The sequence below is a fragment of the Nannospalax galili genome, unplaced genomic scaffold (assembly GCF_000622305.1).
Source record: "Nannospalax galili isolate Female #2095 unplaced genomic scaffold, S.galili_v1.0 scaffold591, whole genome shotgun sequence".
Taxonomy (NCBI): Eukaryota; Metazoa; Chordata; class Mammalia; order Rodentia; family Spalacidae; genus Nannospalax; species Nannospalax galili.
Genome location: NW_008330926.1, coordinates 1,961,072 through 1,974,232, shown reverse-complemented (window position 1 = coordinate 1,974,232; position 13,161 = coordinate 1,961,072). Strand labels below are relative to the sequence as shown.

Below are 13,161 nucleotides of genomic sequence, written 5' to 3'. Positions count from 1 at the left end.
TTCATAAGTGGGTGCACAACTTTATTCAAGCAGGGATGATCTGAACATGACTTCAGCAAGCTAAGATGGAAAAAAGGTCAGTCACAAGTGCAGTTTTCAATTCTTTTGACCAGACACCAGGCCTTGTGGTGATGGTGCTACTGCCGGTGGGCAGGGCCAGCAAGCCCTGGGCAGAGCAACCTCTGCCTTTTCATCTGCAGGTGAGTTGTGGAAGAAAGGGAGCCTGTAACTACAAGGACTCAGCTGACTTGAGCCCTCAGAAAAGTACGAGCAGGTTACTCCTGGACCAGAGGCTCCTATCAAGACCATATCCCATCTCCCTTCAGCCAGGGATACCTCTCCAGGACAGAAGCCACAGGCCAAGGTATCAAAGCTAAGGGTGCTGGCCCTGAGCAGGACCCCCTCCCCCAGGAAGTCCTGGGTGGCAAAGAAGCTTCCTCTAATCTTCCCCCGAAGACCAGGAATCCCTATCTGCTTCCCTCGGAGGGTATTTTGGGAACTGGCTTGGGACCAGGTGCACAGGAGATCCTACCCAAGGGGTCTTCAGGGTACTCCCCTCCTCTTCCTGTAAAGGGAGTCCTTCATCCTGGTCCCCATGTGTTCCCTGTCCTTCAGATAGTTCCAGTCCATTTATCACCCTCCCATTCACATGCTCTGACTCCTCCAAGTTGGGGCCCTGACCATTGATACCAGAGGTGCTTCCTACCCATGTACCTATGCCCTTCACCTCTCTGCCAGACATTTGATCCTCCATCTCCAAAGAAACAGAGTCAGACTCCTCTGAGCCAGAAGGCTCAGCAGCATCCTGGGACTTGATCTCCAGTGCAGTCACAGAGACATCTGCCTCAGCACCACTCAAGCTGTCATCCCAGGGACCACTGACACCCACAGCTTCATGCTCCTGGATGTTCCCTCTCTGAAAACGATCCTGGGCCTGCAGACCCCCAACAGTGGGCCCTGGTCCCCACCATTGAACCCCCAGTTCCATCCCTGCCTTGTGCTCCTCGTCCTCTCCCTCCTCCCCACTCTCTTCCTCATCAGCAAATCCATCAGACTCCCCACCCTGGTCCCAGCATGCAGACTCCAGCAGTGGAGGCACCTGGCCCAGAGGTTCTGCCACCTCTCTGGGAACCCCTGGGAGAAGCGAGGTCTCAGTCCCCAGGTCTTCAAATTCCTCCGAGAGGTCAGAGTCATGGCCCTGCTCCTCCTCCACATCCTCATCAGAGAACGGGACCCCAAGGCCCTGGGGGCCCAGGACAGCAGGATCCCAGCCTTTCTTCGTAGCCTCCCCTTGAGGGGAAAGCCTCTGTTGTCCAGCCAGGTCCCATGGAGGAGAGGTAGGGGAACTCAAGTAGAAGCCCAGGGGAGTGGAGTCAGGGAGCGTTTCTCCTAGTTCATCAGCCTCACTGTCTTCTTTGCTCTCTTCCCAATCCTGGAGGGCCTCAGAGTCCTCCCCAGGACCAAACTGCTGCTCTGCTTCTACCCCTTCCAGGGCTTCTGCCTGTCCCCAGCCAGCCTCCCGGCTCCCCTCACCTTGAGGTTGTAGACCAAGGGCATCTTCCAGGACTAGGGTGGGTAAGTGGGATTCTGTGGGCCTGGAATCAGGGAGTCCCAGTTCTGGCTCTGCGACCTCATTTTCCTCTGTCTCTGGGGGCCTAGACGGAGAGGAATCACTGCCCTCATGGCCTGAGATCTCTGCTGCGAGTGCTTCCTCTTCTCCCCAGCTGGCCACAGGCTCTGGCACCTCACAGTGTTTTGGAGGTTCCAGAGGGTCTCTACTGGTCTTGGGCCATTCGAGGAATTCTGCCTCCTTTCGGTCCTTTCCAGGCCCTTCCAAGTCCTGCACTCTCTCCACCTCCAAACATTCTTCCCTCAGGGGTGGCTGTATAGCCTCTTCCCTGGCCAGATGCCCTGGGTCCCCTAGCCCTACCACCTCCTGTGTCAGTCCCAGTCCAGCTTCGGCAGCTGACCAACCTCTGGTAGCCTCTGACCCCAGGGTAACCTCTAGGGAGGCATGGTCACCCCCTCTAGCTATATCCTCATCTTCCAACACCAGCTCTGTGACCTTAGGCTTTCCCTGAGCAGTTGGGAGGCCTGGGGTCCCCATCTGCTCTAACTGATCCTCCTTCCTGCTGGCTTCTTCTGCTGGGATCCTCCGCTCCTTGGGCTCAGGGCTCCCTGGTCTCCAGGCTTCCCCTGTGGCATCTAGCTGCAGCCCTCCCTGCTCTTTCACCTCCTCCTTCCCACCCTGCCCACTCAAGTACAGTTTTTCCTGGTCCTCACTGTCCATGCCAGTCCTTCCCAGGGGCAGGTCCTGACCCAGTGCTTGGTCCTCCACCATATCCTTCCACCTCAGCTGATGTGCAGACATAAGCAGCTCCTGGCCCTCCTCCAGAGACCTCAGTAACTCCAGGTTCTCTCCCACTTCTAGACACTCTTCCACTTCCAGATGTTGCTGACTTTCCTTCTCTGCCCACTCTGGAGACTGCACAGTCTCTAGGTCCCACTTGTGCAGAGATCTCAGGTCTTGATTCTCTTTTTCTAGGGGATGTGGTGTCTCTTCGTTCTCTTCCACATACTCCAGTGGTTTTTGAATCTCATTTTCTAGAGGTTTCATTGTCTCTCTATTCATTTCTCCTACTGACCACAGTGACTTTTGAGCTTCTAGAGAGTTTAATATTTCTAGGTCCTTTTCTCCTATAATCTTCAGTGGTTCTAGGTCCTCTGTTTCTAAAGATTGTACTGTCTCAATACTTTCTTTCAGTGGTGTCAATAACTCTTGATTCTCTTTTTCAAGAAAGCTAACTATCTCTTGGTTATTTCCAAGAGACTGGAGTAGCCCAGGATTCACCTTTTCTGGTGATCTCACTGCCATCTGGTCTTCTTTCTCTACAGCACTCAGTGTCTGTGGAGCCGCTTGTTCAAGAAATCTCTGTATCTCTTGGCCCTGTTCTCCTAGAGACCTCAGGGACTCCTGGTTTTCTTTCTCCAGAGGTCTAAAGATCACCTGGTCCTCATCTCCTAGAGATTTCAATGAGTACTGATCCTCTTTTTTTAGCATCTCAGTTACCTGCTCCTCTTCTTCTAGAGACCTCAAAGACTCCTGGATCTCTTTCTCCAGAGGTCTAAAGGGCTCCTGGTTATTATCTTCTAGAGACCTCAGTGGCTCCTGGTTCTCTTTTTCTAGAGGCTTCACAATAACTTCCTCCTCTTCCTCTAGAGACCTCCATGGCTCTGGATTTTCTTTTTCTATCAGTCTCCCAATCACCTGCTCCTCTTCTTCTAGAGACCTCAATGGCTCTGGATTTTCTTTTTCTATCAGTCTCCCAATCACCTGCTCCTCTTCTTCTGGAGACCTCAGTGGCTCCTGGTTCTCTTGTTCTAGAGGCTTCACAATAACTTCCTCCTCTTCCTCTAGAGACCTCAATGGCTCTGGATTTTCTTTTTCTATCAGTCTCCCAATCACCTGCTCTTCTTCTAGAGACTTCAGTGGCTCCTGATTCTCTCTTTCTAGAGGTTTCACAATCACCTGCTCCTCTTCTTCTAGAGACTTCAGTGGCTCCTGATTCTCTCTTTCTAGAGGTTTCACAATCACCTGCTCCTCTTCTTCTAGAGACCTCAGTGGTTCCTGATTCTCTTTTTCTAGAGGCTTCACAATAACTTCCTCCTCTTCTTCTAGAGACCTCAATGGCTCTGGATTTTCTTTTTCTATCAGTCTCCCAATCACCTGCTCTTCTAGAGAATTCAGTGGCTCCTGATTCTCTCTTTCTAGAGGTTTCACAATCACCTGCCCCTCTTCTTCTAGAGACCTCAGTGGTTCCTGATTGTCTTTTTCTAGAGGCTTCACAATAACTTCCTCCTCTTCTTCTAGAGACCTCAATGGCTCTGGATTTTCTTTTTCTATCAGTCTCCCAATCACCTGCTCTTCTAGAGAATTCAGTGGCTCCTGATTCTCTCTTTCTAGAGGTTTCACAATCACCTGCCCCTCTTCTTCTAGAGACCTCAGTGGTTCCTGATTGTCTTTTTCTAGAGGCTTCACAATAACTTCCTCCTCTTCTTCTAGAGACCTCAATGGCTCTGGATTTTCTTTTTCTATCAGTCTCCCAATCACCTGCTCTTCTAGAGAATTCAGTGGCTCCTGATTCTCTCTTTCTAGAGGTTTCACAATCACCTGCTCCTCTTCTTCTAGAGACCTCAGTGGCTCCTGATTCTCTTTTTCTAGAGGCTTCACAATCACCTGCTCCTCCTCTTTTAGATACCCCAGGGACTCTTTATTCACCACTTCTAGAGGTTCCACAATCCTCTCATCCTCTTCTGCAGACCCTAGTAGCTCCCGATTCTCTTTTTCTGGAGGTCTTACAATCACCTGCTCCTCTTCTTCTAGAGACTTCAGTGGCTCCTGATTCTCTCTTTCTAGAGGTTTCACAATCACCTGCTCCTCTTCTTCTAGAGACTTCAGTGGCTCCTGATTCTCTCTTTCTAGAGGTTTCACAATCACCTGCTCCTCTTCTTCTACAGACCTCAGTGGCTCCTGATCCTCATTTGTTGGAGATCTCAGTGTCTCATGGTTCACTGCCTCTTGATATCCCAGTAGATGTTGGCTCTTTTTAAAAGACTCTATGTTCTCATCTGGATAACCCTCTACTCGTTGATTTTCCTTTCCTAGAAATGAAACTGTCTCTAGAGTACCTTCAGGAGATGTCACTAATTCTTGATCCACAATTCTCAGGTCTTCTTTTCCTAGATTAGGTAGTTCAGGAACCTCCTTTTCTAGAATTCCCTCTGCTTCCATATCCTTTTCTTCTAAAGGCTTCAACAGTGTTTGTTTAACTTTTTCTAAACTTTTTAGGGTTTCACTGTTCTCTTCAATAGACCTCAGTGATTTGAGATTCTCCTTCCCTGGTGCCTCATGGCCCTGAATTTTCAGAGAAATCAGTGGCTCCTCTCCCACAGCCTTCAGGGTTTCCTTTCCTAAAGGATCCTGGAAATCCTGGATTTCTTCCAAACCACCTTCTTCTCGTGTTTCTTGCCCTAAGCTGCTCTCTACCTTGACCTCTATGGCTGCTTCTTTCTCCACTAGCTCTAAGATTTGCCCTTCATCTTCCTGGAATATGATAGATACTCTAGACCCATTAGGTTCTCCATCCTTAGCCTCTAAAGTAGGTTGGTCGAAGTTGACGGATGGAGCCAAGGCGGCCTGATCCTCAGGGAAGTGGCCAGTACTGGCCACTAGCTGCTTGCCCCCAGGCTCTTCTAGTCCTAGGAGGTTACTGGCAGGTACAGCCACCTTGGCTTCATCCCACCGAGGCTCTGGAGTCTGTGGCTTCCCACCTTGTGTCTGGAGCAGGGAGAGGGGAGCATCCTGGGCCCTCACTTCTGCATTTGTAGCAGGACAGAGAGCCTGAGGTGTGGGTGGGATGGGAGTGCTGGCCAAGGTGGGGGTGTGGGCCTGGAGGAATTCCTGTGTCTTCAGAAAGACTGGCTCAGGAGTTTCAAGGGTATAAGGCAAGAGGGAAGGAAGGGGTGTTGGGCTGAGGACAGGGAGCACAGGTCCCAGGCGGTGGCCTTCTGGAGTCCCAAGGAAATGCAACTGCAGCTTGGGTTCTGGAAAGGCAGAGGAAGAAACAGTGTCAGGAGGTCCTGGCCCTCGCCTCTGAGCAGCCCTCACTACTGGCTGGTCAGAGTATCAGGTCCTGTGCCTGACACCCACTGACTAGATTAAGAGCATGCTCAATACTGTTGGGGTAGGGAATGAAGACTTGGATTGGTACAACTTGGAAAAGGTCTGTCAGGATAAAAGTAAAGGCTTAAAGAAATTCAGGGCTCAGCTGGCCCCTCATCTTACCCTGAAAGTCAAGGGAAGCCTGGGAACCAAAACCAGGTGTCTGCAAACGAGAGTTCTCAGCCTCCAGTAGGGTTCTGGGGAGAAAAAGTAGGGTCAGCTGTGGCCCCAGCTGAAGATGCATGTCCTGGCACTTTGAGCTCCCTCTTCATAGTGACCAGCGTCACACAAAAGCCACACAGTCACATACACACAGACATCACACGCTGGGTCACACCCATATTTTAGACATGAGGGGAACTCATACACAGCAGATTCCCACACAGACACAGGGCCAAACACAGGGCTGTCACTCAGCTCAAGTCTTCTAAAATCAGTCTCCGCCTCCCTGCCCCAGCCCATGACCTCATCTCTTGGGTGGTGGGGGTCAATTCTCATGCTAATTCTGCCTTTTGTCTGTTTGGCCATCTGGACGTCTGAGAAGGGGGCGCCTCTGGGGAAGTGGGAATTCTCAGGTCGTTCCCATGGGATGGCTCCCTCCTCTGGCCCTGGGGGCCCCCAGTACTGGTGACAGACAAAAGCAAATGAATACCACTCCAGCTCTCTAAATCCTTTTTGGGCCTCAAAGACCAGTCCTTACATTCCTCAGAGCCTGCCAGGACCTATTCCTTCAAAGGGTTTACTGGGGTCTCTGAGCACTCAGGATTCCAAGTTCCTCAGGGCAGAGGTCAGCTCCTGTCTCCGTGGCTCAAGGAGTTGATTGGAGAAGATTGATCAATTCACAAGAAATTTTGAGCAAGTCTCTGCTCCTCTCTGTGACCTTTGACTCTGCTCTTCCCAGAAGCAGACTCTCCTTGTCCTCACCAGCATCCCACCATGCCTTCAGTTCTCTCTAGATACTCACTGGCCTTCCTTCACCAGGCTCTGCCTCCATCTCCCATCCTAGACCGGCCTCTTTGCCAGTGGATTTCTGGAGAAGCAGGCCTCCTTCGTCTGGCCCCTCACTGTGGTAGGGTATCCTCAGCTCTCACAAGTGGATAAACCCCTTATTTGGCTCCAGCTAGGTTCTTCTCCCAAAAGAGATAGGTATAGAGGCCACACCAACAGAGAGAAGCAGCAGCTCCTCAGTCTTTTCCAAGACAACAGGAAGGGTGGCCAGGATCTGGGCAGGGCCAAAGACACTTAGAATTGAGAGGAGGCAGGCCTCAATTCGGCTAGGAACCCAGCTCTTACCCTAGATGCAGGTGAGGCTCAGGTCAGTTGGTAAGTCAATGTGACCGTGCACACCCGCAAGGTCTCTTTGCTGACACTGCCCAGGTGTTCATGGGTGTCTGTATGAAGAACACAGATTTCTTGCCCTTGAGAGTGGAGTCTGTATTTGGATGCCTGCACCCCTCTAGTCTCTTCTCTGAAGACTGGGGCTGTCCCATTCACCACTTCTCCTGGCGGGAGAGGATTCCTAAGCACTAGGTACTTCTGGTCATGGACTCAAGAGGGAGCAAGTAGGCTCAGGTAGGGCATGTCTTAGTGTAGAAACCACAGTTGAGGTGGCTGGAGAGGTAGCTTAGTGGTTAAGAGTGCTAGCTGCTATTCCAGAAGACCAGAATTTGATTCCCGGCACTCATCTGGGGTGGCCTGTAACTCTAGTTCCAGGGGACCGAACACCCTATTCTGACCTCTGAGGGGACCTGTACACAAGTGTGCACATATTGAGACACACATACACACACACAAATAAAAGTAAAATAAATCATTTTTTTAAGTGGCAGCTGAGAAGCTGGTCATGGTGTCACAAACTTTAGATCCTAACACTCCAGAGGCAGAGGCAGAGGCAGATCTCTGTGAGATCAAGGACAGCTTGGTCTACATAGCCAGCTCGAGGCCAGCTGGGGCAACAGGGAGACACTGCTCAAAAATAAATTTAATTTAAAAAAAGTTAAAGTGGCAACTGAGAGTCACAGAAAATAGTAAAGTCATTCCCCAGAGCCCTTTAACCAGAGTCTTTGCTCTGTGTGTGCATCTGTGTACCTGTATGTAGCCACCTCCAGGCTAAGGGACATCTTGAGGTGTGCCAGCTGCTGTCGACCTTCCAGGACCTGAGCAATCTGGCTCTGTAGGCCCTGCTTCTCCTGCTCCAGGGCTTCCACAGCCAGCTGCAAAGCAAGCCAGAGTCAGGGGAGAGCTGACCCTCTTTTCTGCTTCCTGCTGACCTCCTTGTAAAGCAAACTCCTGCTCCCCTACCTACTGCTGCCTGCCCAGAGCACTGGGCTGGGTCCCCCCAAAAAGCACAGGGGCACCCCAGCCCTCTCCCACACCAGGCATCTCTTGAAGATGCTGATTAAATGTTAGCACATATTGCTGAGAATCGGGCTTCCACAGGAGAGGGAGGATTAAGGGAGGAGAGGAGATAGGTTACAGAGAGGAAAAGGACGAAAGTAGAAGCAGAAGGAAAAACGACTAATACGAGGAGATGGCTGCCTAGCAAAGCAGCTGGGCCCATCCCCAGCTCCTCACAGCAGGCCCTGCCCCCCTCCCCCCCACTTCCCACACGCTCTGGAATCTTCCTCCTCTGAGAGGCGTGGGGAGGTGGCTCAGTGGAGGGACTTCTGTCTACGCCAGGCAAGAGGCTGTTTTCTCAGCTGCTGTTAGCATCTGTGCAGGATGAGGGGTAGCAGCTGTCCCAGGGCTCCGGAATGTGCTTCCAGCAACCCTGGACTGGGAGGAAAGCCGGTGGTCGCTCTCGCCCCCCCTCCCCCGGCCCCCCGCTCTTCATAGAACTAAGGAGCAGAGGATGTACTACTGGGCATCTTCCGATGGCAGTTAGGGGCCATCCAAACCGCTGAGGGGCTGCTGTAGCGGGTCTTGGCCAGCTGGCCTTTCAATGGGCTGTGCTCAGAAGTCTCGCCCTCCGGACCTGGCCTGCCCAAGGGTGCTCTGGCCAGGGGCTCTTGACTATGCAACCGCCCTCGTCCCATTCCTTCACTGGGGGTCTCCAAGCCTCCTGAGCACTTGCTGATGTCTCGGGAGGTCTCGCCCGGCCCAGGACCTCCTCACCTGGAACTTTTCAGTGGCCCGCAGCCGGTCCTGCCAGCAGCCCTCTAACCTCCGTTGCAGAGCCGCCCTGCGCTCCTGGAGGCCGCTGCGTTCGGCTTGGAGCTGTTGCAGCTCTCGGCGGCTCTCCCGGGCGCCCTGCACCGCTCTGCCCAGCCGCTCGCGGGCCTGGCCCAGCGAGCTCTCCATGTGCGCCACGCGCTCCTGGTAGCCGCGCACTGCTCCGCGCCACTCATCGCCCAGCCGCCTGGCCAGCTCCTCCACCTCCGGGACGCGCCCTGGGGGCCCGCGGGGTAGCGCTGGGGGCTCGCGGGGTGCACAGGAGACCTGCGCGTGCAGGTACGCGCGCTCTTCCTCGTGCGCCGCGCGCATAGCCTCTAGCTCGCGCTCCAGATCCGCGGCCTGTGTGCTCAGCCAGCCCTGGGCACATTGCTCGGCCTCCACCGCACGCCGGCTGCAGGCGGCCTCCTCCGCCGTGCGCTCCCGGGCCAGCAGCAGTTGCTGGCACCGGCCCGCCACGCCCTCCAGCTCTTCAGCCAGGTTGTCGCGCTCCACCTCGGCCGCGTGCTTCTCCCGCCAGCGCTCGTCGACCAGTGCCCGCAGGGCCGCCAGCTCGTCGTCTGCACGGGCCCGCCAGGAGGCATCCCCGGACTGCGCCCGGAGACCTCTGAGCTCCCCGCTGAGCAGCTCGTTTTGTTCCTCCAGCGCCTTGACCCGGCTCAGGTAGGCCTCCAGACGTCGATTGAGTTCCCACAACTGGAAGGATTCTTCCCCGACGCAGCCCTCCATCCTGCTCTGCTGTCTCCCCGAGGGCGGGCGGACGCGGGGCACACGAGAAGGGCGCGGCCCTCGGAGCTTTGTGAAGAGAAAAGGCTCGACTAGGCTGGGATGGGGCGGAAGCAGCCCGAGCGACTTGGAGTCCTGAGAAGGAGCGAGGCTATTCATACTCCCGCCAGCCAGGCGGGAAAGGGGCGGCACCCACGCCTTAACCCCTTAGGGCTCAGCTTTTGGACCACAGGCTCAGTCCCGGTCTCCGCGTGCGAGAGAGTGGAACCAGAGAATCCAGGCCCGGAAATCACATTCATGCAATTGTCTTTCTGAGGAGGGAGGCGTGAGGAAGGGCCAGAGCCCCTGAACGACGTTAAGAAGTACAAAATTGGGCCTACGGAGCCTGTGCTAGCCTCGGGTCCACAGCACACCCTAGAAAATTATCCTTTACTGAGTCCTCTGAGACTCAGCTTCTCATCCATGGGTGAATGGGTGTTGGAACACTCAAGGACTGTTGAAAAGACAATAAAGCCTCAGCGGATTTGTTTTGGTTTTTATTTTATTTTATTTTATTTTATTTTATTTTATTTTATTTTATTTTATTTTATTTTCTCTGTGTAGCCCCAGCTGGCTTGGAACTCACAGAGATCTACCTGCCTTCACTATGTAGACCAGGCTAGCCTTGAACTCAGAGACCTGCCTGCCTCTGCCTCCCAAGTGCTGGGATTAAAGGCGTGCACCTCCACACCCAGTAATCGTGTATATATATATATATATATATATATATATATATATATATATATGATACTAGGAGACACAACGTTGAGTGCGTACCGGCACAGAAACATCCCATTGCCTCCACACATCAGAGAAAAGAGAGACCAGGACAAGGGACTTAAGAACAGTTGACCAATTTCACATCCATCTCTTGCCTGTAACTCAGTCACAATGGCTTAGGAAGTTAAAACAGCTCTCAGGGCTGTGTTTGGAGCTTGGGAGCAGAGGGCGCCCCCTGGTGGCTAACAACTCAAGTCTGGCGAGGAAGTAAACAGACCTGTAGGCCCTTGTAGACTGTGCCTTTGTGGCACACCAAATCTAGTTCTAACCAGCCTAAAGGCTCCTGCCTGTTATCCCCATCTTGGGAGACAGAACGGGAAGATTGTGAATTCGAGGCCACCATAAATTACATAGAAAACTCCTGTCTAAAAAGAAAGCTAAGCCAGGAGTGGTGGCATACGCTTTTAATTCCAGCATTTGGGGGGCAGAGACAGGTAGACCTCTGTGACTTTGAGGCCAGCCTGGGCTGCAGAACAAGATTCCAGGCCAGCCAGGTATAAACAGTGAGACCCTGTCTTGAAAACAAATAAAAAAAAACAAACAAAAAAAAACAAAACAAAAAAACAAAAACGATGCAGAGATGGCTCAGCAGTTAAGAGCACTGGCTGCTCTGGCAAAGGACCTGGGTTCTCAGCACCACATGGCAGCTAACAATCCTCCATAACTCCAGATCCAAGGGATCTGACATCCTCTTCTGGCCTCTGTGGACACTGCATACACATAGTGCACTTACATACATGCTGGCAAAACACTCATGCACATAAAATAAAAATAAATCACCAGGTGGTGGTGCACATCTTTAATCTCTGGGAGATTTAGCACCTGGGAGGCAGAGGCAGACAGATCTCAGTGAGTTTAAGGCCAGCCTGGTCTACATAGTACGCTCCAGGCCAGCTAAGGCTACAGGGAGACCCTGTCTCAAAAAGACCAAAAATAAATAATAAATCAGGGACTGGAGAATAACTTAGTGGTTAGGAGCATGGCTGCCTTTGCAGAGGACATAGGTTTGGTTCCCAGCACCCACACAGTGGCTAACGAGCATCTGGAGTTCCAGTTCCAAGGGATCTGACATCTTCTGACCTCCTTGGAAGAAAAAGTGATATGGTGGCAGCAGGAAGGATCCCAGGGAACCTTCCCCAGATACAAATAGGCCAAATGGCTATAGGAGGTACTATGGGCATAAACAACAGAGGCACCATGCCCCCTGCTCTGTGCCAGGATCTGCTTATTATGGTGCCAGGTGGAACCTTGGGATCAACCACACCAACAACTGAATGTTTTGGGCAAGCTGCTACAATGGAAGGAACTGGAGCAATTGGTTATCTTCCTGCATCCAATCGTGCAGTTCCTGGAGCTGAATTTGTTCCAAACAAACAACATTGATCTTAATAATGGAGGGCTGTGATTGAGGGATGTCATCCTCACTGCCAAGCAGGTGACATCATCCCTCCATCTGCAGTCAGAGGACAGATGGGGACAGAGTCCAATGTTCCCCTGCTGTCTTTTCCCCTGGAAACAATCTTTGCTAGCAAATAAGAGCTTTCTTTTGTTTTGTTCTTGAGACATGCTAGCCTCAAACTCACCATCCCCCTTGCTTCAGCCTCCTCAGTGCTGGGATTACAGGTTGGCTCTTAAGAAAGTACTTTGGTGGGGCTGGAGAGATGGCTCAGCAGTTAAGAGCACTGGCTGCTCTTGCAGAGGACCTGAGTTCAATTCTCAGCACCCACATGGTGGCTAACAACCATCCATAACTCCAATTCCAGGGCCTCTGATGCCCCCTTCTGGCCTCTGACAGCCTTGTGCACATGTGGTGCATTTAGATACATGAAGGCAAAACACTCATACATATAAAATAAAAATGAATAAGTAAATATTTTTAAGTGCTTTTGGGGACTGGGTGTGGTGGTGCATGCCTTTTCTATGGAAAAATCAGAGACCAACAGCTGAAGTCAGGTGAGGAGAGGGAGTTTAGTTTTGCACTAGCGGACTGACCCATCAGCCCCCTCCAGTTTGGGGGGGGGCTTTTATACTCATATGTGAAGAAATGCAGGCAAAAGACAAAAGAGCACATAGATGACAAATAAGTTAAAAGGTACATGTGATAATTAAGCAAGGTAACATATGGCTGTAAAGGTCACAGGAATATGAAAGCTTTAGAAAACAAAGACTTCTATCCTGTGCAACCATAGGGAGCACAGGGAGGATTCCTGTTCCCCTCCCCCATTTTATCTCTTGTCGCTGAGCTTCTCCTGCTCCAAAGTTCTTAATTACCATCACATTCCAAGACCTTTTAGCATCAATTTGATGGGCTCTTCTGTTTCTATTATACCTTTAGTCCCCAGCACTCAGGAGGCAGAGGCAGGTGGATCTCTGTGAGATCTAGGGCAGCCTGGTTTACATAGCAAGTTCCAGGCCAGCTGGAGTTACAGAGGGACCCTGTCTCAAAAAAAAAAAAAAAGTATTTTAGGGGGCTGGAGAGATGGTTCAGTAGTTAAGAGTACTTGCTGCTCCTGCAGAAGACCCAGATTTGGTTCCCAGCACCCACATGGCAACTAACAATCATCTGTAACTCCAATTCCAAAGGATCCAATGCCCTCTTCTGGCCTCTGGGAAACTGCATACATGTGGTACACTTAACATACTTGCCAGCAAAGCACTCAAAACACTCATACACATAAAATAAATAAAATACTTTAAGTGCTTTTAAATGGGTTTGGAGATTG

At 51.7% G+C, this 13,161-nt stretch overlaps 1 protein-coding gene across 12 annotated transcripts; it reads right to left on the bottom strand.

Annotated features, from left to right (window-relative positions):
• On the bottom strand, nt 1–10,061 carry Nes (nestin). Of its 12 annotated transcripts, none has more exons than XM_017803607.2 (6): nt 8,837–10,061; nt 7,811–7,935; nt 5,846–5,919; nt 4,172–5,604; nt 3,486–4,111; nt 1–3,290 (listed from the first exon to the last, which is right to left on the bottom strand). In XM_017803607.2, the coding sequence occupies exons 1-6, from the start codon at nt 9,776–9,778 to the stop codon at nt 440–442; spliced, it is 6,051 nt and encodes a 2,016-aa protein (XP_017659096.1). In that variant the 5' UTR covers nt 9,779–10,061; the 3' UTR covers nt 1–439. The 12 variants fall into 12 exon arrangements, with proteins under 12 accessions (XP_017659096.1, XP_029412511.1, XP_029412509.1 ...); XM_029556651.1 differs by having other exon boundaries at nt 4,367–5,604; nt 8,837–10,060; XM_029556649.1 differs by having other exon boundaries at nt 3,486–4,366; nt 4,499–5,604; nt 8,837–10,060.
• Nucleotides 10,062–13,161: the final 3,100 nt, after the last annotated feature.

What these genes read in the sequence shown, in the direction of transcription:
- Nes (XM_008853417.3), bottom strand. Translation starts at nt 9,778, where the DNA reads ATGAATAGCCTCGCTCCTTCTCAGGACTCCAAGTCGCTCGGGCTGCTT. An exon ending in GGGCCACTGAAAAGTTCCAG is followed by an intron (nt 7,936 to 8,836) that starts GTGAGGAGGTCC and finishes CTTGCTTTGCAG; the next exon opens with CTGGCTGTGGAAGCCCTGGA. An exon ending in CTGGAGGTGGCTACATACAG is followed by an intron (nt 5,920 to 7,810) that starts GTACACAGATGC and finishes TTTTCTCCCCAG; the next exon opens with AACCCTACTGGAGGCTGAGA.